Source organism: Apodemus sylvaticus, chromosome 15 (genome assembly GCF_947179515.1).
Source record: "Apodemus sylvaticus chromosome 15, mApoSyl1.1, whole genome shotgun sequence".
Lineage (NCBI taxonomy): Eukaryota > Metazoa > Chordata > Mammalia > Rodentia > Muridae > Apodemus > Apodemus sylvaticus.
The window spans coordinates 63,652,228-63,679,920 of NC_067486.1; the positions used below are offsets into that span (position 1 = coordinate 63,652,228).

Genomic DNA, 27,693 nt, shown 5'->3' on the forward strand with positions numbered 1-27,693 from the left:
ATCATCACCACATGCTACTGAACTGAGGAGGTTCTCACAGGGCACACAATGAACAGAATACAGATCCAAGAGATGCCTTCATTCTCGTTGACTGTTCACACAGTCCAGTAGAACAAGATGCTAATGTGCACAGCTTAATCCAGCAAGATGTTACTCAGCAGCTGTTATCTGCCAGGTGCTGCTAAGTTTGGGTAAAGCAAACTGAAATAGTTCTCTGCCCTTAAAAAGCTCACACCATGTCTTCCAAGGGCTGACAGTAAACATGATAAACACTGACCATCCTCATACATCAGTCAAGGTACAAAGGGTGTTGTGGGAGCACAAAGCACTTAACCCAGGATGAAGACTGAGTTCCTAAAGAAGACAGTGCTGTGGGTAAGGGCTGCCGGGTGCAGAGCAAAGCTGACAGGAGGAGGAGGAGTCTAAGCAGGAAGGTAACATGGCACCAGATGACTGGGACCCAACCTGTAGCTTATTTTGATTTCTTTTACCTCATTCCTGTCTTCATTTTGCCTATTAAAAAATTCAGCATCTTAGTAGAGTTCAATTCTGGTCATACTCCCTAGAAGATACCTCTGCCAGTTCCAGATGAATATAAAGTATTCAGAAACCCTGCAGCATTTACAGCGTGTACCAGCAAATGAAGCCCTGATACAAGCACCACCACTGTGCTCAGCTACTCAGAGTGCATCAGTGTTATCCTGATAGCTACCAGTTCTGCTGCTGCCTGAGAGCCTTAGTGTGCAGAGCAGCTATGTGTACACATGCACAGCGGTAAGAGCAGCACCACCTATGGGATAAGGAGACAGAGTTCTGGCTTTTATTTATACATACCGTTCTCAGCTTGCAGCTCCTCCAGTTCTACCATGCTAAGGAGCAAGGCTCCCTTCTCATTCTCTAGCTCTACCACTCTCTTCTGTAAAGAGGCGACAGTCTTCTCCATCACTGCCTACATAGTAGAAAGACGACAAATTAGTGATTCCCCAGCACACACTCTCACACTGATGCCCTGAGGGCCTCTAACATGCATAGCATTTGTAAGTTCTCCAGCTACAAGGATGCTTTAGAAATAGCATCTACTCCTCTGCTTGGTGAATCTCTGGAGAAGGTTTTAATTCTGAAGATGAAAAAAGAAATAAAATCTACCCCATAAGCTTCCGGTTCATTGGGCTTTGATTCCAAGCAGAAGCCTGGATTTCAACGATAGAAAGCCCAAGTAAACGGTGCATGAAAGAACATTTTAAAAGTTCACAGGCAACACCTTACATTAGATTGGATTAAAGCCAGGGAAGCAGCTAGGCCTGGAGGAAAGTGGACAGGAAGAGAGACCTCTCAAGAGGTGGAAGAACAGTCCCCCAGGAACTGTTAACACCGTACCATTGGGTTTTTCCTACTTACAACAAAAAGTTTTGCTTAATTTAAATATCCAGAATGATTGTCTCTCTTCATGACATGCAAGTATCTATATTAAAGCTTCAGGATTTTTCTTTTTACACATTTTATCCTACTAAGGAGTTATTTTATACTCTTTTCTATCCAATTCCATGGAAATTGCCATGTTAGGCTATAGAGTTTGTACAGAAACTACAGGAGGTATGTTTAGGGTTTGGGACTTCTATCTAGAGGGAAGTTTCTAGTGTGTAATATATAAAACAAATAAATCTGAAATAAAAGAGCTATAGGCATTTCTTATCTTGAAACATAAGCAAGCCGTGGGGAGGAACAAAGCTGTAGTGTGAGGGAGGCAGACAGAGGAAGAGTGTCAGTCAAGGTCTTAACTGTCTATACAGTCAGCCTAGCCCCAGCTGAACAATGAACAGAACCCAATTACCTGAGGAAGAAATACCCAACTGAGTTTTGGGGCTCTCTAACACAGGTCAGAGTGGACAGTGTGGGTCCATGCTACTCACTCATTAAAAGTCATCAGAATGCTTCAGAAGTTTAGAAGCAACATTAACAGGCTGAATCCAAATGAAACATTTATAGTATCCTAGACTCAATACAAAAATCACTCATGGCAAACAGAAACAGGAAACTGATTCATTCTCAAGAAAAAAATATAACCAACAAAGAGTAATGACAAAATGATTCAAACTTTGGATTAGCCAGCAAGAACTTATTTATACTATAGTGATAGGTACTGAACCCAGGACCTTTTGCAGGCTCAGCAAACCCTCTCCCACTGAGTTAAATTCCTACCCCTTGCTTTTTGTCTTGAGTCAGAACCTCACTCAGCCAGATGGTCTTGAACTTGGGATTTCCTATTTCTACCTCTTAAATTCTGGGCTTACAAGGATATGCTACTATGTCTGGCTGAAACTAAGATTTTAAAGTTAATATTATAACTACGATAAGACGTTAGCAGTGAACGAAAAGACAGAAACTTTAGGTTCAAGATAAACAAAACCTAAAAAATGAAGTTTGAAAATCTAGGATAGAACATCACAAATATGAAATGAAAAATCCAATGGACAGGCTTGATAGAATACAGAGAAGAAAATGCAGTGACCTTGAAAGCAGATCAAGAGAAACTGATTAGTCTGATTATTGAAGAAAAATGACCATGGCCTCAAGGACATGTGGGACAGTATCGAAATACTTAATTGGAGTGTCTGAGAATGGGAAGAACAGAATACACAGAAAAATTAGTTTAAGATGGACACACTTCTCTTACACACAAGCTTATATCTGAAAAAAGAGAGAAAAAAGATGCAACTAATGGAAGAAAATTGCAAAGAAAACCAGAAATGACTACATCACGAAGAGCAAGAGAAAAGTCTTTTAAAGCTCAGTGGGAAAACGATATTTCCATCTATAGGAACAATCATGAATAACTGCTGGGGCCCTGTAAGGTAGAAGACTGTAAAATGTATTTTTGAATGTCCTTAATGAAAAGGTGTTAATACAGAATGATAAATCCATTCAAGAATAAAACAAAATGCAAATATTAGCTACCACCAAGAGAATTTTTCTTTAGTAGTCTCAACTATAAGCATATGCTAGTTATTCTAGAAAAACATGGTACTAGTTGTAAAGCAAAGCCTCAGAGAGGAAAAGAATGTAGAGCACGTAACTATGTCAACATCTTCTCCTTGATGCCTTTTGAATACACATATTGCATACATATTAACACTGTATGCTAAAATTTAAAATGTTAATTAACATAAGCAGCAAATGTATCATAAAGACTAGGATGAGACTATGTCATTATGTGGTTTCTGTATTTAAAGTGACAGCCCGAAGAAGATAACTATGCTAATAATATGCTGGTGCAGGAGGCTGGCATGTGTGTGTGCATATGTGTCTGTGTATGCAAACTTAATGGCCTTAATGCAAACTTAATGGTGGTGGTGGTGGTGGTGGTGGTGTGTGTGTGTGTATGTGTGTGTAAGTAAACTTAATGCACTAATTGAATTTTTAGGCCATGTGCCCCCAAAGCGGGTAACACAGGTAGAGCCTGGCTGGCCCTCAAGGGACGCAGCTAAGACTCAGGAGAAGACAGAAGAAAGTGCCAAATAGGAGATGTGCAGAGGGTGTCCCCATGTGTTCTCAGCAGGCTGCACAGCAGCACGTGAATATGAGGCTACTATCTCAGGAGAGCTCAACTACCAAAGCTACCTCCTTGATAAGATTAAAGAATAAACTTGTTGCAGATTGACCTTTCTTTTCTTTTTTTTTTTATTCAATATATTTTTTATTTACATTTCAAATGATTTCCCCTTTTCTAGCCCCCCACTCCCCGAAAGTCCCGCAAGCCCCCTTCTCTCCCCGTCCTCCCACCCACCCCTTCCCACTTCCCCGTTCTGGTTTTGCCGAATACTGCTTCACTGAGTCTTTCCAGAACAAGGGGCCACTCTTCCTTTCTTCTTGTACCTCATTTGATGTGTGGATTATGTTTTGGGTATTCCAGTTTTCTAGGTTAATATCCACTTATTAGTGAGTACATACCATGATTCACCTTTTGAGTCAGGGTTACCTCACACTTAGTATGATGTTCTCTAGCTCCATCCATTTGCCTAAGAATTTCATGAATTCATTGTTTTTAATGGCTGAATAGTACTCCATTGTGTAGATATACCACATTTTTTGTATCCACTCTTCTGTTGAGGGATACCTGGGTTCTTTCCAGCATCTGGCAATTATAAATATGGCTGCTATGAACATAATAGAGCATGTATCCTTATTACATGGTGGGGAATCCTCTGGGTATATGCCCAGGATTGGTACAGCAGGATCTTCTGGAAGTGAGGTGCCCAGTTTTCGAAGGAACCGCCAGACTGATTTCCAGAGTGGTTGTACCAATTTGCAACCCCACCAGCAGTGGAGGAGTGTTCCTCTTTCTCCACACCCTCTCCAACACCTGCTGTCTCCTGAATTTTTAATCTTAGCCATTCTGACTGGTGTAAGGTGAAATCTCAGGGTTGTTTTGATTTGCATTTCCCTAATGACTAATGAAGTTGAGCATTTTTTAAGATGCTTCTTCGCCATCCGAAGTTCTTCAGGTGAAAATTCTTTGTTTAACTCTGTACCCCATTTTTTAATAGGGTTGTTTGGTTTTCTGGAGTCTAACTTCTTGAGTTCTTTATATATATTGGATATTAGCCCTCTATCTGATGTAGGATTGGTGAAGATCTTTTCCCAATTTGTTGGTTGCCAATTTGTCCTCTTGATGGTGTCCTTTGCCTTACAGAAACTTTGTAATTTTATGAGGTCCCATTTGTCATTTCTTGCTCTTAGAGCATACGCTATTGGTGTTCTGTTCAGAAACTTTCTCCCTGTACTGATGTCCTCAAGGGTCTTCCCCAGTTTCTTTTCTATTAGCTTCAGAGTGTCTGGCTTTATGTGGAGGTCCTTGATCCATTTGGAGTTGAGCTTAGTACAAGGAGATAAGGATGGATCAATTCGCATTCTTCTGCATGCTGACCTCCAGTTGAACCAGCACCATTTATTGAAAAGGCTATCTTTTTTCCATTGGATGTTTTCAGCCTCTTTGTCGAGGATCAAGTGGCCATAGGTATGTGGGTTCATTTCTGGATCTTCAATCCTGTTCCATTGATCCTCCTGCCTGTCACTGTACCAATACCATGCAGTTTTTAACACTATTGCTCTGTAGTATTGCTTGAGGTCAGGGATACTGATTCCCCCAGAATTTCTTTTGTTGCTGAGAATAGTTTGAGCTATCCTGGGTTTTTTGTTATTCCAGATGTATTTGAGGATTGCTCTTTCTAACTCTGTGAAGAATTGAGTTAGGATTTTGATGGGTATTGCATTGAATCTGTATATTGCTTTTGGCAAAATGGCCATTTTAACTATATTGATTCTACCGATCCATGACCTTGGGAGGTTTTAAGCCCTGGAACAAAAAGAATCTATTTCACCCTGGAGAAGTAGAAAGCAGGAAATCATCAAACTCAGGGCCGAAATCAATCAAGTAGAAACAAAGAGAACCATACAAGGAATCAACAAAACCAGGAGCTGGTTCTTTGAGAAAATCAACAAGATAGATAAACCCATAGCCAGACTGACCAAAGGGCACAGAGAAAGTATACAAATTAACAAACTTAGAAATGAAAATGGAGATATAACAACAGAAACTGAGGAAATCCAAGAAATCATCAAATCCTACTACAAGAGCCTGTACTCAACACAACTGGAGAATCTGGAGGAAATGGACAATTTCCTTGACAGATACCAAACACCAAAATTAAATCAGGACCAAATAGATCATCTAAACAGTCCCATAATGCCTAAAGAAATAGAAGGAGTCATAGAAAATCTTCCAACCAAAAAAAGCACAGGACCAGATGGTTTCAGTGCAGAATTCTATCAGACCTTCAAAGAAGGACAGGGGAAGAGAAGGGGGCTTACGGGACTTTCGGGTAGTGGAGGGGCTAGAAAAGGGAAATCATTTGAAATGTAAATAAATTATATCGAATAAAAAAAAAAAAGAGTTAACACAATACTCTTCAAACTATTCCACAAAATAGAAACAGAAGGAACACTACCCAATTCCTTCTACGAAGCCACAATTACGCTGATACCAAAACCACACAAAGATCCAACAAAGAAAGAGAACTTCAGACCAATTTCCCTTATGAACATTGATGCAAAAAATACTCAATAAAATTCTTGCCAACCGAATCCAAGAACACATCAAAACGATCATCCACCATGATCAAGTAGGCTTTATCCCGGGAATGCAGGGTTGGTTTAATATATGGAAATCCATCAATGCAATTCACTACATAAACAAACTCAAAGAAAAAAACTACATGGTCATTTATTTCATTGGATGCTGAAAAAGCATTTGACAAAATTCAGCATCCTTTCATGCTTAAAGTCTTGGAAAGAACAGGAATTCAAGGCCCATACCTAAACATGGCAAAAGCAATATACAGCAAACCGGTAGCCAGCATCAAACTAAATGGAGAGAAACTTGAAGCAATCCCACTAAAATCAGGGACTAGACAGGGCTGCCCCCTTTCTCCTTATCTTTCCAATATTGTACGTGAGGTACTAGCTCGGGCAATTCGACAACATAAGGAGGTCAAAGGGATACAAATTGGAAAGGAAGAAGTCAAACTATCATTATTTGCAGATGACATGATAGTCTACCTAAGTGACCCAAAAAAACTCCACTAGAGAACTCCTACAGCTGATAAACAACTTCAGCAAAGTGGCAGGTTATAAAATCAACTCAAGCAAATCAGTGGCCTTCCTATACTCAAAGGATATGCAGGCTGAGAAAGAAATTAGGGAAATGACCCCCTTCACAATAGCCACAAACAGTATAAAGTATCTTAGGGTGACTCTTACCAAACATGTGAAAGATCTGTATGACAAGAACTTCAAGACTCTGAAGAAGGAAATGACCTTTCTTTTCAGGTAACAACTGACTTCCATTAAAGTTTCAAGCTATTTATGTGAATATATATATATATATATATATATATATATATATGTAATCAATAAATCAATATCTGGCAACCAAAGATTACTTGTCATGTAGGGAAGCCAGAAGACATAATCCACAATAAACAGATCCAGTACTGATACAGATACTGGAATTAAAATAAGCACATCTAGACAGCCAGAGTCATAAAAATAATCTAATAGAAAGTAGCTCCACAAATTAATGCAAAATTGAAATGCAGAGACTCACCAGAGTAGATGAATTCTAAGTACAGGAACTACAGTAAAAATGAGGCCCTAGCCTATCAATATGCCAGTGTTCAAAGCCAAGGATGAAATTTTAAAAGCAGAGGAAATTTTATAGATTTTCTAACTAAACAAAACATGACAGACAAGACAGCTGAGGAGGGCTCTTTAAAGTGACGAAAACAACACCAAACTAAATCTGTCAATGCAGAGGTCTAGGGTCAGCAAGAACTACATGCTGATAGAACGATATAATTAGCTACACCAGAGCTGTAAGAACCTATCACCAGGAGTATGTCCATGCCTGTGAACACACACACATGAGCACAAGGTATCCCCATCTACACCCTTAGAAAACTGCAGCAGCGCCTTACGCAGAATGGCATAAGAAGACTGTGCAGGCTTCCACTCGCTTTTACTAATAAAATTTTCCTAGAACAGGACCACAACCATTTGTTTACTTTTTATTTTACCTCTGCTTTTCCTCTTCCATGGCAATTTAAAAGAATAAAAAGGGCAAATATTCCATGATTATAAGTCAACCATAGAAAATCATGGTGGAAAGAGGAACATGTTCTCCTCTTGAGAACATACTTTGCAGGCTGATGACAGTATGTTACACCTTATTAAGAGTTTGGCTACTATAGCTGAATGCATATGACAAAACAGTCAGTATACTTATGATTAATGCATTTAATGCTTTCTAAACTTTATCTCAAGAGAAAAAGAAGACTCCCTCAACTACCAACAAATACAGAACTCTCGTCAAATGACACTCATGCTAAAATATCTGGAGAAAAAGTTCCTGATGCCAGTAGTTTACTGTGATATTTATAAAACATTAAGATGAACTGATGGAGAGGGAGGGACAAAAAGACAGCTAGTAGAGAAATATACACAGTCAATGTTACAATGCTCTCGGTAGGGAGGGACATGAGCACTTCTTATAAAACTATCTGAATCGATGGAAAATGTCTTAGTAAACACAAATGGTATTTATCCTTGTCGGGAAGATGCTTTAATGCCTTACAGGGTATTCAGATAGAGTCATCTCCCAAAAGCATTTCATTACGTAGAAAATGCACATTTACACTCTCTGTAATTAGAGCCCTTCAATACAGCAAATACATACATACAGAGAAATTCACATTTAATTACCTGGTTGCCCTCATTATAAACATCTGGTAAACAAGTCTGAGATGCTGTTTCATGTTTTTGCAAGTTTGGTTTATTTACAAACTTGCTAATTTCTTTTGATTTTTGCTGGAGTTGATCTAAGGAAGAGAAAACAAACAGGCATATCTGAGGGAAACAAGAAAAACACATAGAAGCGAGGTCTGCTCGAATCAGATCTCTACAGATACATCTCACTGAACTTGACTACTTCAGCTACCTAATTAAGATCATGGTGCCAATTACATTTTTTAGTGTGTGGATCAAAGAATATCTCAGTAAACTACTTCCTTCAAAGGAAAAATAAGCACACGGAGTGTTACAGAGTCACAATGCAAAATGCAATCCTGCCGTCTGCATAGGACTGGACTGAACGGCGGACACTGCGCTAAGTGCAGGGAGCCAGACAACTGCACTCACAGTCCATCTCCACTTCGGGAACTAATGTGAAAAAGCCTCAGAAAGAGTAATAATTCTATGGGAGCTGGAAAGGTGAGGGAAATGAGAGGAAGTCTGAGGAAGGATGTCAGGAGGCTGTGAACACACACTGTTTGCATGTATGGGATTCTCTCTCTGGATGCCATCAACAGGCATAACTAACTGCTAACATGCTAATAAACACAGGCCTAGACACTTAAAATACTCATTTTTCATTTACCCCTTAAAACTGGGTTTGGTGGAGCCAGGCACACTTTTAATTCCAGTTTTCAGAAGGCAGAGGCAGGCAGATCTCTGAGGTCAGCCTGGTCTACAAAGCAAGTTCCAGGGTAGCCTAAGACTGTACAGAGAAACCCTGTTGTGAAAAGACAGAAAACAAAACACAAAACAAACAGACAAAAAGGAAAAGAATAATGGTTTGGTGGTTTATATTAGTCTTCGTGCTCCACTAAAGTATTAAGGACCCACCAAGAGTTTCCAGTAGGGTTTTGACATGACCATGGTTTGGGGAAGGGGACAATGGACTCAGATATTTCCCCTTTCCTTCATGATGCCTTCTAAACTTTCTGGTTGAAAACCAACGTTGAGGTACATGATTACAAATTAGTTCTTCCTAAACTCTTTCCAAGATCATGAGCATTCCTATCTGTCAGTACTACACGGACACTTTTAAAATGCTGGTGACATGGACTATGGGAGTTTAGCGAGTTGCACTCTTTTTTCATAAACTCCTAAAATGGTGAATTTTTAGAGTCATTTTCAATTTTAATAAAATTGTTTTAAAATGTTTGTTAAAACCTGCTTAGAGTCAAAGTTTTCTTTAAAAGGAAATTTTCACCCATAACAAAAGCAAGAAGAACCGCCTTTAGACTTACAGAGGACTACATGCAATTTAGTCTGTATGTCTAAATGTGGCCTGACATTTCCAGAAACATTCCCTTCTATGCACGATAGGCACTCTGGTCTTCTCATCAGTTGTGTTTTACACAGGACTCCTCAGGGCCCAGACCACGGCTGAGCAGTATTTAGCACTGAGCTGACAAAGTTGAGACTTAAGACTTGAGAGGCATGAGGAGACCACACCAGAGGAGATGCCTTCCTTCTGAGCTTGCCTCTACAGAGCCTTGAAGGTGGGAAGTACAATCTACTAAGGGTATAGAGGTGTGGCTTTAAAAGCTACACACTGACCTTCCAGGTGCTGCACAGCCTGGGCTGACTCCGCAGCCTGTTCATGCTTCTCCAGAAGCAGCTTTGAGTTTTCCTCCTTTAGAGCATCACAGGCAGACTGCAGTTCTTGCTCATTCTTCTGAAGAATCAAAATGCGAGCTGTCTTCTCCTCCACTTCTGTCTTATGTGTTTGCTGGAGAGCATTGTACTGAGTCTCCAGGTCAGCCCGGGCTTGGCCTGCTTGCTCCAACTGTCTCCGAAGTTGATACATCTCTTCCTGCAGGTTCTGGAAGGATAATGTTTTCTCTGCCACTACAAGTTCTACTTTTTCCATTAATTTCTTACACTGCTGTCTTTCTGTTTCCACAGTATTCTTTAGAGTATTATGTTCAGCCTCCAGCAGCTGTAGCTGCTGTGAAAGAACCTAAAACAAACAAACAAAGCACTCAACATCAGGATCTACAACGACTGTACTCTCTCATTCCAGGAGCATCCTGACACATGCCCTAGGAGCCTCACATAGGCCCTGAACCTGTGGAGTAACAAATACCCTCCATGTTTGCTTTCTGGGTATTCTGGACCACTCCCATTCGCATTTGCCTGGCATGAGTATGTTTTCATTGTGCCTCTCCTGTTGGAGAGCACACTCCATGAGGAAGGAGGCACGTGTCTTCTACTTACTTGTCTGTAGCACCATCAGCCTCTGGACTCAAGTCACAGTGAGTACATCACTCTAGTCTGTGAACTGGAGGAACTCAGGGTCCAGGCACTGAAGCAGGCTGAACATCATATATAAGCATGTATAAGAGGGCAGGCATAGGAGGAATATCAGAAAGCAATAGCAACACTGGTTTCAATATCTTTGAATGATCACATAGGAAAGAGACAGACCAACTCGACAATGAACATAAAAATGTGGACAATACTTACAATGTAAGTAGGAAGATACCCTATAAACACATTAAGGGTAAACCATGGAAATCTGGATTTGCTTGGCATTAGAGAATGAAGGAGAGAAAGGGGACAGTGACAGAGCTACTCCTGATGGCCTTGGGAATAGGAAAAATCCAAAGCAGCAGACAAGTGTGTGTTGGAACCCACAGCAGCCACTAACAGAGGAGCAGTGGCACTTCCCGTTCTTTGGGTATAGGTGACATCTACAGGCCTTCTACAGGAAGAAAGATGAAGGCTAATCTAGACTCTCTGATGTCTCAAACCAGAGCCACAGGCTCCATTGTTAGAGATAAATAGGCAAAACCACTTAGAAGAAACTGAGGAGTGACATCAAGATGAATAGGACCAGTGATGTAGCTTCTGGGAGGTTGTCTGCCCTGCAGGGTCAAGGCTGTGGCCTCCAGCTTCACTGAGAGGCTGACTGCCCCTCACAGTCAAGGCTGTGGGCTCCAGCTCCACTGGGAGGCTGACTGCCCCTCACAGTCAAGGCTGTGGCCTCCAGCTTCACTGAGAGGCTGACTGCCCCTCACAGTCAAGGCTGTGGGCTCCAGCTCCACTGGGAGGCTGACTGCCCCTCATAGTCAAGGCTGTGGCCTCCAGCTTCACTGAGAGGCTGACTGCCCCTCACAGTCAAGGCTGTGGGCTCCAGCTTCACTGGGAGGCTGACTGCCCTGTATGGTCAAGGCCGTGGACTCCAGCTTCACTGAGAGGCTGACTGCCCCTCACAGTCAAGGCTGTGGGCTCCAGCTTCACTGGGAGGCTGACTGCCCTGTATGGTCAAGGCCGTGGACTCCAGCTCCACTGGGAGGCTGTCTGCCCCTCATAGTCAAGGCTGTGGGCTCCAGCTTCACTGGGAGGCTGACTGCCCCTCATAGTCAAGGCTGTGGGCTCCAGCTCCACTGGGAGGCTGTCTGCCCTGTATGGTCAAGGCTGTGTGCTCCAGCTCCAGCACTAGGGATAATAGCTGAATACAGTGGTATGTACCTGAAATTTCAAAAACAGAGGGCTGAGACTGAAGGGCTGAGAGTTCAAGACAGGCCTGGGCTACAGAGTGAGACCCAGCTCAAAACAGAAAGCAGAATGAAGGTAATATAGAGGAAAGGGGAACCTATATGAATATGCTGCATAATTTGGTATCAACCAACCACATGAGGCTAGAGAAGTCTTACAATGTGACCCCTCCAAAAGTATTTCATTTTAATAGTACTTAACTAAAATTTAAAGTTGAAATAAATTGATTTTTATTAATACAGTTTCAGTTTGGTCTGACGACTGATGATATGACTTTTAAAAAGGATATAAATTTTCTATGTGCCTGTGTGTGCCTGCATGAGTTTCTATGCCCACAGGTATACAGATGCCCAGAGGTCAGAGGACATGGATCAGATCCTCAGGAGCTGAAGGCACAGGTGCTTATGAACTTCCTGATGCAGATGCTAGGGACATAAACTAGGCTGCCCACAGGAGCAGATAAAAGTGCTCTTAACTATCAAGTCATCTCTCAAGCCCTTCCAGTGAGGCTTTGAAAATGCAGTGTGTGTGTGTATGTGTGTGTGTGTGTGTAATGCCGAATGTATACAACTTGCGGTCAACAATTTGATGCAGGTTGAATGATTTGTTTTGCTGTATTTTTATTTCAAATGGTAATGTTTTAATTTGAATATGCAGATAGCATGAGTAATCAAGACATACAAAAATACAACATAAAGTTAATTATTTTAATCATAATAGAATATTTCATCTAATTAAAAAATAGATAGCTTGCAGTTCAAAATGAAAGAAGACTAGTTAATTATAATTCACTCCTCTGGAATTCCTAAGCAGTATTTTACTGCAGACATTCCACAGTCTGCTTAGATAGTCACCTGTTCTGGAAAGTGAATAGACTCCAGTGTTTGGCTATGACTGCTGTAACTGCTGGTACAGACCAAAGTAAAGGATGGGAGGCAGCAGGCCACAAATCAGAGAACTCCAGCTCCTATACATGAGTACCAAATCACAAAACAGAAGTCTACAGATTCATTTTCCTAAAACAAATCTAAATGTTTAGAAAAACAACTTTTTCTTTCACACAAAAGCAGGAATAGAGGGGAATCTAGTCAAAATGCCCCAGGATTAGTGCATACAAAGGGTTAGCCATGGCTCAGTGGCCCTGAGCTCCTGATGCTCCTGCAACAGACACAGGTTTGGTTCCCTCTCCCATCTGTAAGTGCAGCTCCTGGGGATGTGATGTCCTCTTCTACCTACATGGGCACTAAGCCTGCCTGCAGTGCAGCCATGGAGGCAAAGCCATTCACACATAGACAGGATGAATAACTATGTAGGATCATTAAAAGCCAGCCATGGTGACTCGTGTTGTAATCTGAGCACCCCAGAGGCTGAGGTAAGAGGAGGGCTACAAGTTCCAGGGGAGACTGGGCTACAGGATGAGATCTTGTTGAAAAACCAGCATGGAGAGTAGGGAGCAGAACACTGTGCTCAAAGAAATCAGAACTTATTTCAGAGTTGAAGATGTTCAAAAAAGTGGACAGGACATGAGAGGACAATCAGAATTAGAAAAGTTCAAAAAAGTTGTAATTCATCAGGAAGTTGATATAAAAGAAAACTCACCCCAGAAGAGAAAACAAAACACAGAGCAGGATGTCTTGAGTTAAAAACAGAAAAAAATAAATCTAAAAAATAATCAAAAATACAATTGATAAAAATAATAAATACTGAAGACAAAGAACAAACATAAAGGTTAGCAAAAACTGAAGCCTGCAAAGGAAGAAACCAACAACACTGGAGCAGAGCAGTCAATGTCAGTCATGGAATTCAAGTTTCAGAAGACATATGAACCATAGATGGACAGAATACACTGAGCCCAAGTGCAGGCAAGAGCACCACCCAGCCCTGTAAACTCAACTGCTAGACTTGGAAGGAAGAGAGGGAAGGAGGGAGGAGGGACAGACAGGGAGAGCTCAGGGACAGGCGAGAGCTACTGACTAAGTAAATAAAGACAAACCAAACTCAGAACTCAAAGGCCATTCTTTGTCTTTCAAGTATTAGTAAATTGGAAATATATTTAAACACATGTAAATTAGTTTTAAATATAAGTGCATGCTATATATTGTTAAGTACTGGTTACTACCTACCTACTGTAATGTTAAGATATACCAAATAGAACTTAATATGGATATATCCTTAAAAAATAGAAGCATCTACCATATATGTATCCATTAGCCATTAGTGATTTGTTAACCTAATAATGATGAGGTGACTCATTCCTACCTGTGAGGCTTGTTCTGACTGTGCCTGGTCCAGCTGGGCTTGAAAACTGCCAATTAGTTTCTCCTTCTCGTGGAGTTCATGTCTTAATTTTTCCACTTTCATCTCTTCTTCTGTTGAGCTTTTATCATGCTGAAAAATGTAATAAAGTCACTTACTTAAAAGATGTAGTTCACACATATTTCATCTTTCACACTACTAGTCCATTAGAGATGCTTCATTACAGTTTCATTAACTGGATAAGAGAACTCAGAAGGCAGAAGCAGGAGGATTTAAGTTAGAAGGCAGCTTAGTATAGATGGCCAAAACCAGACAGGACTCTCCTGAGAGAGGTGGCTGAAACAAACAAAACCAGCAACAGGAGCAAGGCAAAAACTATCAAAGAGCAGTGGATTTCTGGCTTTAAAGACCTCAGTTTAAATCTATGAGGACTAGGCTTTGGATCCCAGAGCCACAAAACAAGCCAGGGTCCCCCACACACATGGGATTCCAGCTTCAAGGGACCTGACACCTACCTGCCTATGATCTCTATTTATCTTCTTCTGCCCCCATCTCTGTCTCTGTCTCTGTCTCTGTCTCTGTCTCTCTCTCTCTCTCTCTCTCTCTCTCACTCTCTCTCTCACTTTCTCTCTCTCTCCACACCTCCACCAATGCCCCCACACTAAGTATACTGTGGTTATAGGGTCACTGGATCTGACTGGGACTAACTGGGCATCCTTTATTTACCAGGGAGAAAAAATGAAGGTATAAGACGCTGGCACACAAGGTTTGAGGGCTAAGGAAGAAGTGAGCTAAAATGAAAAGCAGAGCATGAAATAACTTAAAAACCTAACAGCATGACTCAAGGGAGGTTTGACAAACCTGGACAAACCTGAATGGGAAAAAAGTCAGTGCCTGCTTCCACAGCCAGGGGAAGGGTTACCATAGGAACCATAAAGGAGGAAAAGGATCAACTTTGAGATGTTAAGCATTCTATTCTGCTTCTCCTTCCCCTCCTCTTCGTCCTCAGGCTCCTGCCATACTGAGGCCTAAGTCTAGAGCCTGGGGCACAGCTGCTTTTCCACTGAGCTACATCCCCAGTGTAAACAAGGAAAGGTATCATCCTCTGAGTGCTTTTCTCTGAACAGCAAGGTACTGGGAAGTAATAAGGGCCCTCAGGGGCTGTGATTCTGAAACTGAAGCCCCAGGCCACACCTCAAGAATTAACATTTCTGAGAATAATTATAGTGCAACAGACAAATTAAAGAAATAAAATGATATCCCCTGAAGGGTGCTCTAGGCTGACTGGTAACTAGTGTTCAGTGACCTGCCTCAGAATAATTTACACAAATGCTCCAAAAACAAAAACAAAAACAAAAAACCCTGATGTCTGCTGTTCTGTAAGTAGACACCTACATGTGGCTCTGAAGGGAAAGTTGAAGAGAATGTGCTCTGATCATCACCATACTTCTCTAAGAACCACTTTCCTTGGTCCCTTTCATCCTGACTGGACACTGCTTTGTGGGGGCACCCGTAATCTAGGGAACCTCTGTACAGGACTCCAGGGTGATCCAGACAAGTGATCCCACAGTTCATGAAACACTCCTCTATCATTATTTGCTTATAGGAATAGAGAATAATCTATATTTGTTAAGGAATGAAAGGATTTGAGAGCAGGGACAAAATCTTAGAGATCCTACTTTTTAATGTTCTAACCAATAATCAAACTCATCTGAGAAGCACATGCTTCTCCTCTCTGTAGTTATCAGTGTTCTTCAGGACTCAGTTCTTCCAGTCAGCCCTTTAAACTCTGATGGTAACAGCTCAAGCCCACACTTTGGGTAGGCCTTTGCTCTCCCCATGTGGCCTTCAGTCAAGGCAAACCACAGGAAAGGAGGCATTCTTCCACCACAGCTGTTTTAGCTCAGCTCACATCTGCTCTCTCTACTGGGGCTCAGGAGGTGCCATGTTTGTAGCCTGTCCTCATACCTTGGAGAGCTCCTCTGCCTGGACTTCTGGAGGCAGAGCAGCCTCTGCTTGTGTCTTCATTGCCTCCAATTGTTTATTTAAGGATAACATCTTGGCCTTTGAGAGGAATTTTATTTTATTAATTTTTTTCTCGACAGCTCTTATGTCTTCCTGTCATGGAGCAATGGAAACAGTAAATGCAAATTCACCGGTTATGTAGCACGCACACACACACTACTAGTTTAAGCCAGGCAACTGCTGACCATTCCTAGATAGAAGATACCTCTTTATCAACGTATCTGATAGATAAAATCAGTTATGTGCCATAGGCAAAGACCCTCCAGGGATTAAAAATGTGTCAGGATCCAAAAGCATTCTCAAAGGAGAACTATGTTTTTGATTGTCAGACGAGAAACAGAAAAACAGAGTTGAGGGAGCCAGTGCAAACCAGCTCACTCTGGCTTCAGAAATGAGTTTGAAGAAGAATGCTCCATCCTAGCACCATCAGCAGGGAGCTGCAAACACTTTACTGCTTCTTGATTTCATGTTCACTATGGAACTTAAGGTTAAGATATATCATCCTAACAAGAATTTAATTTATGGAAGGAATGGAGCTACTCATTTGTACTTCTTTCCCTTTATCTATCAGTCTCTTTTGAATTTAGCACAAGCCTCTCCTAACACACAATCTATGTGTTATTAGAATGGAATATCTAGAACTATGAGACAAAACTAGTCATCAATAAAGCCATGGCAAGTTCATCAACATAAGTAGTGTGTTTTGAGAGGTTGTGGTGTTTCCTGTTAAGATGCGAATCATCACTCACCATATATTCACCACACCTCCCACTCTACCACTCACCCTCTGAGTGTGACATCTAACTGTCATGTTTTCATTTCCCAAGCTTGGAAAGGTGACTGCTGGGACTGTTCTGCCACACTTACCACTGTGGGCCCCATGACACTGTTTTTTAGTGAAGGGACCATCGTCCTACCTGGGCAGCCTGCCCTGCCTGTATTTGGCTGAGCTGTGATTGAAAAGTGATGATGAGTTCTTCCTTCTCTTGAAGCTGCTGCTTCATCAGGATGAACTCTTCCATCTCCGCAAGATGCTTATCCAACCAAAGGGGGGAAATACCCACTTAAGCACAGCAGTTGGCAGTCTTCAATCTTTGACTTTCTCATCTGTCTTGAATACCTACCATACTCCCTTCTAATTTCTATTTTAATACAAAAAAGAATTCCATATACTAATTTTTAAAATATTATTGAATTCCTACAATTTTTCAGAAGGAGATAGAAGCAATAGCAACACTGGTTTCAATATCTTTGAAGGGTCACATAGGAAAGAGACAGACTAACTGGATAGCGAACATAAAAATGAAGACAATATTGACATATAAGTAGGAAGATACCCTAAAAACACATTAAGGGTAAATCATGGAAATCTGGATTTGTTTGGTATTAGAGAATGAAGGAGAGAAAGGGGAGTGACAGAGCTACACCTGATTGTCTTGGGAATAGGAAAAATCCAAAGCAGCAGACAAGTGTGTGTTGGAACCCACAGCAGCCACTAACAGAAGAGCAGTGGCACTTCCTGTTCTTTGGGTATAGGTGACATCTACAGGACTTCTACAGGAAGAAAGATGAAGAGGGCGGGGCTAACCTAGACCCTCTGATGTCTCAAACCAGAGCCACAGGCTCCATTGTTAGAGACAGATACACAAAACCACTTAGAAGAAACTGAGGAGTGACATCAAGATGAAGAGAACCAGAGATGTAGCTTCTGGGAGGTTGTCTGCCCTGTATGGTCAAGGCTGTGTGCTCCAGCTCCACTGAGAGGCTGTCTCCCCCTCACATTCAAGGCCATGGGCTCCAGCTCCAGCACTAGGGATAATAGCTGAGTACAGTAGTATATGCCTGGAATTTCAAAAATAGAGGGCTGAGACTGAAGGACTGAGAGTTCAAGACAGGCCCGGGCTACATAATGAGACCCAGCTCAAAACAGAAAGCAGAATGGAGGTAATATAGAGGAAAAGGGAACCTGTATGAATATGCTGCATGATTTGGTATCAACCAACCACATGAGGCTAGAGAAGTCTTACAATGTGATCCCTCCAAAAGTATTTCATTTTAATAATATTGCTTAACTAAAATGTAAAGTTGAATATTTAAAATTTAAAATTAAATAAATTAACTTTTGTTAGATACAATTTCATTTTGGTCTGACGACTGATGAGGTGACTTTTTCTGTTATATCAGGTGAGACTGTAAAAAAGATTTAAAAACTTTCTTTGTGCATCTTTGTGTTTCCAGAAGTTTCTACACACCACAGGTAGACAGATGTCCACAGAGGTCAGTGGGCATCGATCAGATCCTCAGGAGCTGGAGTCACAGATGGTTGTGAACTTCCTGATGCAGATGCTGGGGACCTAACCTAGGTTGCCTACAAAAGCAGTTAAAAGTGCTCTAACCACCAAGCTATCTCTCCAGCCCCTCGAGTGAGGCTTTGTAAAGGTAGTGTTTGTGTGCAATGCCCAGAGTATACAAATTGAGGTCCACAAGTTGATGCAGTTTGAAAGATTATTTTTTTACTGTACTTGTATGTAATATGGTAATGTGTTAATATGTAGATAGCATGAGTAACAGTAGTAGTCAAGATAAACAAGAATATTCCAACTTAAAGGGACAGTAAATGTCTTCAAAAAAATTATAGAAGAAAACTTCCCTAACCTAAGGAAAGAGATGCCCATGAACATAAAAGAAGCCTACAGAACTCCAAATAGATTTGACCAGAAAAGAAATTCTTTCTGTCATATAATAATTAAAACACCAAATGTTCTAAACAAAGAAAGAATATTAAAAGCAGTAAGGGAATAATGCCAAGTAAAATATAAATGTAGACTTATCAGAATTACACTGGACTTCTCACCAAAGACTATGAAAGCCAGAAAAGCCTAGGCTGATGTCATACAGACCCTAAGGGAACATAAATGCCAATCCAGACTGCTATATCCAAGAAATCTCTCAATTACCATAGATTGAGAAACCAAGGTATTTCATGACAAAAACAAATGTACAGAGTATCTTTCACAAATCCAGCCCTTAAAAGGATAATGAATGGAAAAACCCAACAAAAGGAGGGAAACTACACACTAGAAAAAGCAAGAAATTAATCTTCTTTCAACAAACCCAAAAGCAGATAACCAAACAAACATAAAAATTACATCAAAAATGGCAAGAAGCAACAATCACTATTCCTTAATATCTTTTAACATCAATGGACTCAATTTCCCAATAAAAAGACATAGACTAACAGACTATATCCCTAAACAAGACCCAACATTTTGCTGCATAAGGAAATGCATTTCAAAGACAAACACTATCTCAGAGTAAAAGGCTTGAAAACAGTTTTCCAAGCAAATGGTCCCAGAAACAAGCTAGAGTAGCCATTCTAATATTCAATAAAATAGACTTTCAACCAAAGTCATCAAAAAAGATACAGAACGACACTTTATACTCATCAATGGAAAACTCTACCAGGCAGAACTCTCAATTTTGAACATCTATGCCCCAAATACAAGGGCTCCGTCATTCATAAAGGAAACTTTTCTAAAGCTTAAAGCACACATCGCACCCCACACAATAATTGTGGTGACCTCAACACCCCACTCTCATCAATGGACAGATCAGGGAAACACAAACTAAACAGAGACACAGTGAAACTAACAGGAGTTTTGGACCAAATGGATGTAATAGATATCTATTAAACATTTCATCTTAAATAAAAAGAATATATTCTTCTCAGCACTTCATATTACCTTCTCCACAATCGACCATATAATTGGCCACAAAACAGACCTCAACAGATATAAGATTGAACTAATTCCATGCCTCCTATCAGATCACTATGGAATAAGGGTGGTCTTCAAAAGCAACAAAAACAACGGAAAGCCCCACATACCCAAGGAAGCTGAACAATGCTCTACTCAATGATAACTTGGTCAAGGAAGAAATAAGAAAAGAAATCAAAACATTTTTAGAATTTAATGACAATGAAGGCACAACATACCCAGATTTATAGGACACAATGAAAGCAGTGCTAAGAGAAAAACTTATAGTTCTGAGTGCCTATGAAAAGAAGATGGAGAGAGCATACACTAGCAGCTTAACAGCACACCTGAAAGCTTTAGAACAGAAAGAAGATAATACACCCATGAGGAGTAGAAGGCAGGAAATCATCAAACTCAGGGCTGAAATCAACCAAGTTGAAACAAAAAGAACTGCCACACCAACTCCAATAGATTCTGTGTGACAAGTTCCATAGACCGAGGCGTTAGACTCCAAAGGGAGGAGGGCTCCTGGGACCTGTTGTGGAACTCTCTAGCTAGAGGATAATTCTGAGCCATAGTTCTCAAGGCAGTTTGTTTGCTCATTTCCTCTTTTCCTTTTTCACAAGATGATCCTAATAGCCTGGGTTGAGTAATCTGTTCTTTGAAGTGGAGTCACTGGCTGTAAACTCTTTTCTAAGAACTGCAACACTTTGTCTCATAGTCATTTACTTAATTACAACCTCCTGACAACATGTAAATTTATATGGCTATGTGTATGTAGATAAGGGTGGCTCTGACACTGTGGTATGGAAATCATTGATTAAGTACAGTTTTAAATTGAATTTTAAGAAGTTTTTACAAGATGAAAGCTAGATGTTAGATAAGGATTACTCATGGAAACTCATTAGGACCTAGGGGTATGACCAAATAAGAAACTCTCTTTGAAGGTTTGCTGTTAACTACAAATGACTCTATATTCTAACCAGGAAGATTGTGATTGATCCTCTAAATCTGTTACATGGGAAACTTTATCCATGATTGATTTTGCATTTCCTTGTGCCAAATGGTTATAATTGTACCTGCTTCATTGTATACATCTTTTGAAATGGTAATACTGGCTCCTCATGTATAAAAACCCTTGCTCCAAGAGCTCCTAAATACATTCAGATTCAAACCGCCTCTGTGTTTGTTTTTGTCTGTCATCTCCTAACCTGTGCCATTCCTGGGAACCAAAAATCCTGATTCTCCCTTGGTCATGATCCCCTCGGCTGGGTCAGTCCACAGCAAAGAACTACACAAAGAATCAACAAAACCAGAAGCTGGTTCTTTGAGCAAATTAACAAGATAGATAAACCTTTCACCAGACTAACCAGAGGGCACAGAGACAGTATCCAAATTAAGAAAATCAGAAATTAAAAAGGGAGAAATAACAACAGAAACTGAGGAAATTCAAAAAATTATCCTAACCTACTACAAAAGCCTATCCTCAACAGGAAAATCTGGATAAAATAGACAATTTCCTAGACAGATACCAACTACCAAAATTTAATCAGGATCAGGTAGACCATCCAAACAGTCCCATAACCCCTACATAAATGGAAGTGATCAGTCTCCCAACCAAAAAAAGGACAGGACCAGACAGCTTTAGTACAGAATTCTATCAGACATTCAAGGAGACCTAATACCGAAAATCTTCAAACTTTTCCACAAAATTGAAACAGAAGGAACATTACCCAACTCGTTCTATGAAGCCACAATTTTGCTGATACCAAAACCCACACAAAGATCTAACAAAAAAAGAGAACCTTAATCAATTTCCCTTATGAATATCGATGCAAAAATATTCAATAAAATTCTTGCCAACCAAGCTGGGCGTGGTGGCACAGGACTATAATCCTAGCACTTGGGAGGCAGAGGCAGGTGGATTTCTGATTTCAAGGCCAGCCTTGCCTACAGCGTGAGTTCCAGGACAGCCAGGACTATACGGAGAAACCCTGTCTCGAAAAACAAACAAACAAAATTCTTGCCAACCGAATCCAAGAACACATCAAAATGATCATTCATCCTGATCAAGGAGGCTTCATCCCAGGGATGCAGGGATGGTTCAATACATTGAAATCCATCTATGTAATCCACTACATAAACACACTCAAAGAAAAAAACCACATAGTCCTTTCATTAGATGCTGGAAAAGCATTTGATATAAGTCAGCATCCTTTTATGTTAAAGGTCTTGGAAAGAAAAAGAATTCAAGGCCCATACCTAAACATAATAAAAGCAATATTTTACAGCAAACTAAATGGAGGGAAATTTGAAGCAATCACACTAAAATCAGAGATTAGACAAGGCTGCCCTCTCTCTCCATATTTATTCAATATAGTACTTGAAGTTCTAGCCAGAGCAATTAGACAACAAAAGGAGGTCAAAGGGATACAAATAGGAAAGGAAGAAGTCAAACTATCACTATTTGTAGATGTTTTGGGTCATTTAAGTGACCCAAAAAACTCTACCAGAGAACTCCTACAGCTGATAAATAACTTCAGCAAAGTGGCTAGTTATAAAATTAACTCAAGCAAATCAGTAACCTTCCTATACTCAAAGGATAAACAGGCTGAGAAAGAAATTAGGGAAATGACACCCTTCACAATAGCCACAAACAATATAAAGTATCTTGCTGTGACTCTAACCAAACAAGTGAAAGATCTGTATGACAGGAACCTCAAGTCTTTGAAGAAAGCAATCCAAGAAGACCTCAGAAGATGGAAAAATCTTCCATGCTCATGGATTGGCAGGATTAATACATTAAAAATGGTCATCTTGCCAAAAGAAATCTACAGATTCAATGCAGTCCCCATCAAAATCCCAACTCAATTCTTCATAGACATAGAAAGAGCGATTCTCAAATTCATCTGGAATAACAAAAAACCCAGAATAGCTAAAACTATTCTCAACAATAAAAGAACTTCTGGGGAAATCAGAATCCCCGACCTCAAGCAGTATTACAAAGCAATTGTATTAAAAATTGCATGGTATTGGGACAGTGACAGGCAAGTAGATCAAATGGAATAGAATTGAAGACCCAGAAATGAACCCACACAACTATGGTCACTTGATCTTTGACAAAGGAGCTACAACCATTTAGTAGAAAAAAAAAAGATATCCTTTTTAACAAATGGTGCTTGTTCAACTGGAGTTCAACATGCAGAAGAATGCAAATTGATCCATTCTTATCTCTGTTTACTAAGCTCAAGTTCATGTGGATCAAGGACCTCCACATAAAACAAGACACACTGAAACTAATAGAAAAGAAACTGGGAAAGACCCTTGAGGACATGGGCACAGGGGAAAAGTTCCTGAACAGAACACCAGTAGCTTATGCTCTAAGATCAAGAATTGACAAATGGGACCTCATAAAATTACAAAGTTTACAAATATAAAAAAAATATAAAGTTTACAAAGTTACAAAGGCAAAGGACACTGTCAAGCAGACAAAATCGCAACCAACAAATTGAGAAAAGATTTTTACCAACCCTACATCCGACAGAGGGCTTATATCCAAGATATACAAAGAACTCAAGAAGCTACTCCAGAGAGCCAAATAACCCCATTAAAAATAGGGTACAGAGCTAAACAAAGAATTTTCACAGGAGGAATAATGAATATTATTCATTACTAAGCTCAAGTTCAGAGCTTAGTTGTCTCCTCCCCCCCCCCCCCCCCACAACTAAGCTGGCTGGCAAGCTGCCCAACTCTTCCGATGGCTACCTCTGGCCTTTGTTCTGTGAACAATAGGCTCCACACCTCGACTATCGACACCGCCCCCAAGCCGGTGTTTACCTGAGTCGCCAGCCTGAAGGCAGATGACCCGCTGAGACCTGGAGCCAGAGAATTCACAGGACTGCCTTTGAAGCCACCGACTTCTGGGGGGTTGGTCGATCCCCCAAAAGACTATATAACCTGTCTTAAAGTTATTAAAACCAGTCTTGACCGGAATTTCCCGCCTTGACTCATGTCTCTTGTCGCCTCCTCTGTCCCTGTAACCTCAAAATTCTCTTAGCAGGTAGCCCGGTTCACATGTAGCTGCTGGCAGACTACACTTAGTAGGAGAAGCACCTAAAGAAATGTTCAACATCCTTACTCATCATGGAAATGCAAATCAAAACAATGCTGAGATTTCACCTCATACCAGTCAGAATGGCTAAGATCAAAAAGTCAGGAGAAAACAGGTGCTAGCCAGGATGTGGTGAAAGAGGAACACTCCTCCACTGCTGTTGGGCTTGCAAGCTGGTACAACCACTCTGGAAATCAGTCTGGTGGTTCCTCAGAAAACTGGGCATGAAACTTCTAGAGGACCCTGCTATACCACTGTATATACCCTGAGGATTTCCCAGCATGGAATAAGGATACATGCTCCACTATGTTCATCACAGCCCTATTAAAATAGCCAGAAACTGGAAATAACCCATCAACGGAGGAATGGATATAGAAAATGTAGTATATATACACAATGGAGTACTATTCAGGCATTGAAAACAATGAATTAGTAAAATTCATAGACAAATGGATGGAACTGGAGAATATGCTAAGTGCAGTAACCCAATCACAAAAGAACACTTATGGTATGCACTCACTGATAAGTGGATATTAACCTAGAAGCTTGGAAAAACCAAGACACAATTCATATATCAAATAATGCCCAAGAAGAAAGAAGAAGAGGCTCCTGGACCTAGGAAGGCTCAGTGCAACAGTGTAGGGGAATATCAGGAGAGGTAAGGTGGAAGAGGTGAATTGGGGACCAGGGGCAGTCAAGAGGGCTTATGGGACTTTCAGGGAGGTGGAATCCAGGAAAGGGGAAACCATTTGAAATGTAAATAAAGAATATGTCATAAATAAAAATACATAAAAAATAGAAAAAAGAAATCTAAAAAAAGATAAACATGAATAGAACATAACCTGAATTATTTTAATTACAATAGAATAAAATTCATCTAATTAAAAAATAGATAGCTTGCAGTTCAAAATGAAAGCAGACTAGTTAATTATAACTCACTCCTCTGGAATTCCTAAGTAGTATTTCACTGCAGACATTCCATAGTCTGCTTAGATAGTCACCTGTTGTGGAAAGTGAGTAGACTCCAGTGTTTAGCCATGACTGCTGTACCTCTTGGTACAGACGAAAGTGAAGGTGGGGAGGCAGCAGGCCACAAATCAGAGAACTCCAGCTCCCATTCATGAGTACCAAACCACAAAACAGAAGTCTACAGATTCATTCTCTTAAAACAAATCTAAATGTTTAGAAAAACAACATTTTCTTTCACACAAAAGCAGGAATAGAGGGGAATCTAGTCAAAATGCCCCAGGATTAGTGCATACAAAGGGTTAGCCATGGCTCAGTGGCCCTGAGCTCCTGATGCTCCTGCAACAGACACAGGTTTGGTTCCCTCTCCCATCTGTAAGTGCAGCTCCTGGGGATCTGATGTCCTCTTCTACCTACATGGGCACTAAGTCTGCCTGCAGTGCAGCCATGGAGGCAAAGCCATTCACATATAGACAGGATGAATAACTATGTAGGATCATTAAAAGCCAGCCATGGTGACTCGTGCTGTAATCTGAGCACCCCAGAAGCTGAGGTAAGAAGAGGGTTACAAGTTCCAGGGGAGACTGGGCTATAGGATGAGATCTTGTCAAAATACCAGCATAGAGACTAGGGAGCAGAACACTGTGCTCAAAGAAATCAGAACTTATTTCAGAGTTGAAGATGTTCAAAAAAGTGGACAGGACATGAGAGGACAATCAGAATTAGAAAAGTTCAAAAAAGTTGTAATTCATCAGGAAGTTGATATAAAAGAAAACTCACCCCAGAAGAGAAAACAAAACACAGAGCAGGATGTCTTGAGTTAAAAACAGAAAAAATAAATCTAAAAAATAATCAAAAATACAATTGATAAAAATAATAAATACTGAAGACAAAGAACAAACATAAAGGTTAGCAGAAACTGAAGCCTGCAAAGGAAGAAACCAACAACACTGGAGCAGAGCAGTCAATGTCAGTCATGGAATTCAAGTTTTAGAAGACATATGAACCATAGATGGACAGAATACACTGAGCCCAAGTGCAGGCAAGAGCACCACCCAGCCCTGCAAACTCAACTGCTAGACTTGGAAGGAAGAGAGGGAAGGAGGGAGGAGGGACAGACAGGGAGAGCTCAGGGACAGGCGAGAGCTACTGACTAAGTAAATAAAGACAAACCAAACTCAGAACTCAAAGGCCATTCTTTGTCTTTCAAGTATTAGTAAATTGGAAATATATTTAAACACATGTAAATTAGTTTTAAATATAAGTGCATGCTATATATTGTTAAGTACTGGTTACTACCTACCTACTGTAATGTTAAGATATACCAAATAGAACTTAATATGGATATATCCTTAAAAAATAGAAGCATCTACCATATATGTATCCATTAGCCATTAGTGATTTGTTAACCTAATAATGATGAGGTGACTCATTCCTACCTGTGAGGCTTGTTCTGACTGTGCCTGGTCCAGCTGGGCTTGAAAACTGCCAATTAGTTTCTCCTTCTCGTGGAGTTCATGTCTTAATTTTTCCACTTTCATCTCTTCTTCTGTTGAGCTTTTATCATGCTGAAAAATGTAATAAAGTCACTTACTTAAAAGATGTAGTTCACACATATTTCATCTTTCACACTACTAGTCCATTAGAGATGCTTCATTACAGTTTCATTAACTGGATAAGAGAACTCAGAAGGCAGAAGCAGGAGGATTTAAGTTAGAAGGCAGCTTAGTATAGATGGCCAAAACCAGACAGGACTCTCCTGAGAGAGGTGGCTGAAACAAACAAAACCAGCAACAGGAGCAAGGCAAAAACTATCAAAGAGCAGTGGATTTCTGGCTTTAAAGACCTCAGTTTAAATCTATGAGGACTAGGCTTTGGATCCCAGAGCCACAAAACAAGCCAGGGTCCCCCACACACATGGGATTCCAGCTTCAAGGGACCTGACACCTACCTGCCTATGATCTCTATTTATCTTCTTCTGCCCCCATCTCTGTCTCTGTCTCTCTCTCTCTCTCTCTCTCTCTCTCTCTCACTCTCTCTCTCACTTTCTCTCTCTCTCCACACCTCCACCAATGCCCCCACACTAAGTATACTGTGGTTATAGGGTCACTGGATCTGACTGGGACTAACTGGGCATCCTTTATTTACCAGGGAGAAAAAATGAAGGTATAAGACGCTGGCACACAAGGTTTGAGGGCTAAGGAAGAAGTGAGCTAAAATGAAAAGCTTAAAGTATAAGAGCATGAAATAACTTAAAAACCTAACAGCATGACTCAAGGGAGGTTTGACAAACCTGGACAAACCTGAATGGGAAAAAAGTCAGTGCCTGCTTCCACAGCCAGGGGAAGGGTTACCATAGGAACCATAAAGGAGGAAAAGGATCAACTTTGAGATGTTAAGCATTCTATTCTGCTTCTCCTTCTCCTCCTCTTCATCCTCAGGCTCCAGCCATACTGAGGCCTAAGTCTAGAGCCTGGGGCACAGCTGCTTTTCCACTGAGCTACATCCCCAGTGCAAACAAGGAAAGGTATCATCCTCTGAGTGCTTTTCTTTGAACAGCAAGGTACTGGGAAGTAATAAGGGCCCTCAGGGGCTGTGACTCTGAAACTGAAGCCCCAGGCCACACCTCAAGAATTAAGATTTCTGCAGGGCGGTGGTGGAGCAAGCCTGTAATACCAG

General features: G+C 40.7%; 4 protein-coding genes across 19 annotated transcripts in view; 1 reads left to right on the plus strand and 3 right to left on the minus strand.

The window, feature by feature from the left end:
* Eaf2 (ELL associated factor 2) overlaps nt 1–27,693 on the plus strand; it is a 1,192,577-nt gene that overhangs the window by 1,056,829 nt on the left and 108,055 nt on the right. The window lies entirely within an intron of this gene.
* The window catches only part of Golgb1 (golgin B1), a 247,039-nt gene that overhangs the window by 205,130 nt on the left and 14,216 nt on the right, over nt 1–27,693 (minus strand). The window lies entirely within an intron of this gene.
* Iqcb1 (IQ motif containing B1) overlaps nt 1–27,693 on the minus strand; it is a 228,264-nt gene that overhangs the window by 129,395 nt on the left and 71,176 nt on the right. The gene's annotated exons all lie outside the window — the stretch shown is intronic.
* LOC127665816 (golgin subfamily B member 1-like) overlaps nt 1–27,693 on the minus strand; it is a 59,257-nt gene that overhangs the window by 29,921 nt on the left and 1,643 nt on the right. The window contains exons 3-8 of the mRNA XM_052158395.1: nt 26,454–26,582; nt 16,126–16,275; nt 14,161–14,289; nt 9,958–10,360; nt 8,317–8,432; nt 835–949 (exon numbers count right to left, since the gene is read on the minus strand). Coding sequence (XP_052014355.1) covers nt 835–949; nt 8,317–8,432; nt 9,958–10,360; nt 14,161–14,289; nt 16,126–16,275; nt 26,454–26,582 — 1,042 coding nt within the window. The remainder of the gene's footprint in view (nt 1–834; nt 950–8,316; nt 8,433–9,957; nt 10,361–14,160; nt 14,290–16,125; nt 16,276–26,453; nt 26,583–27,693) is intronic.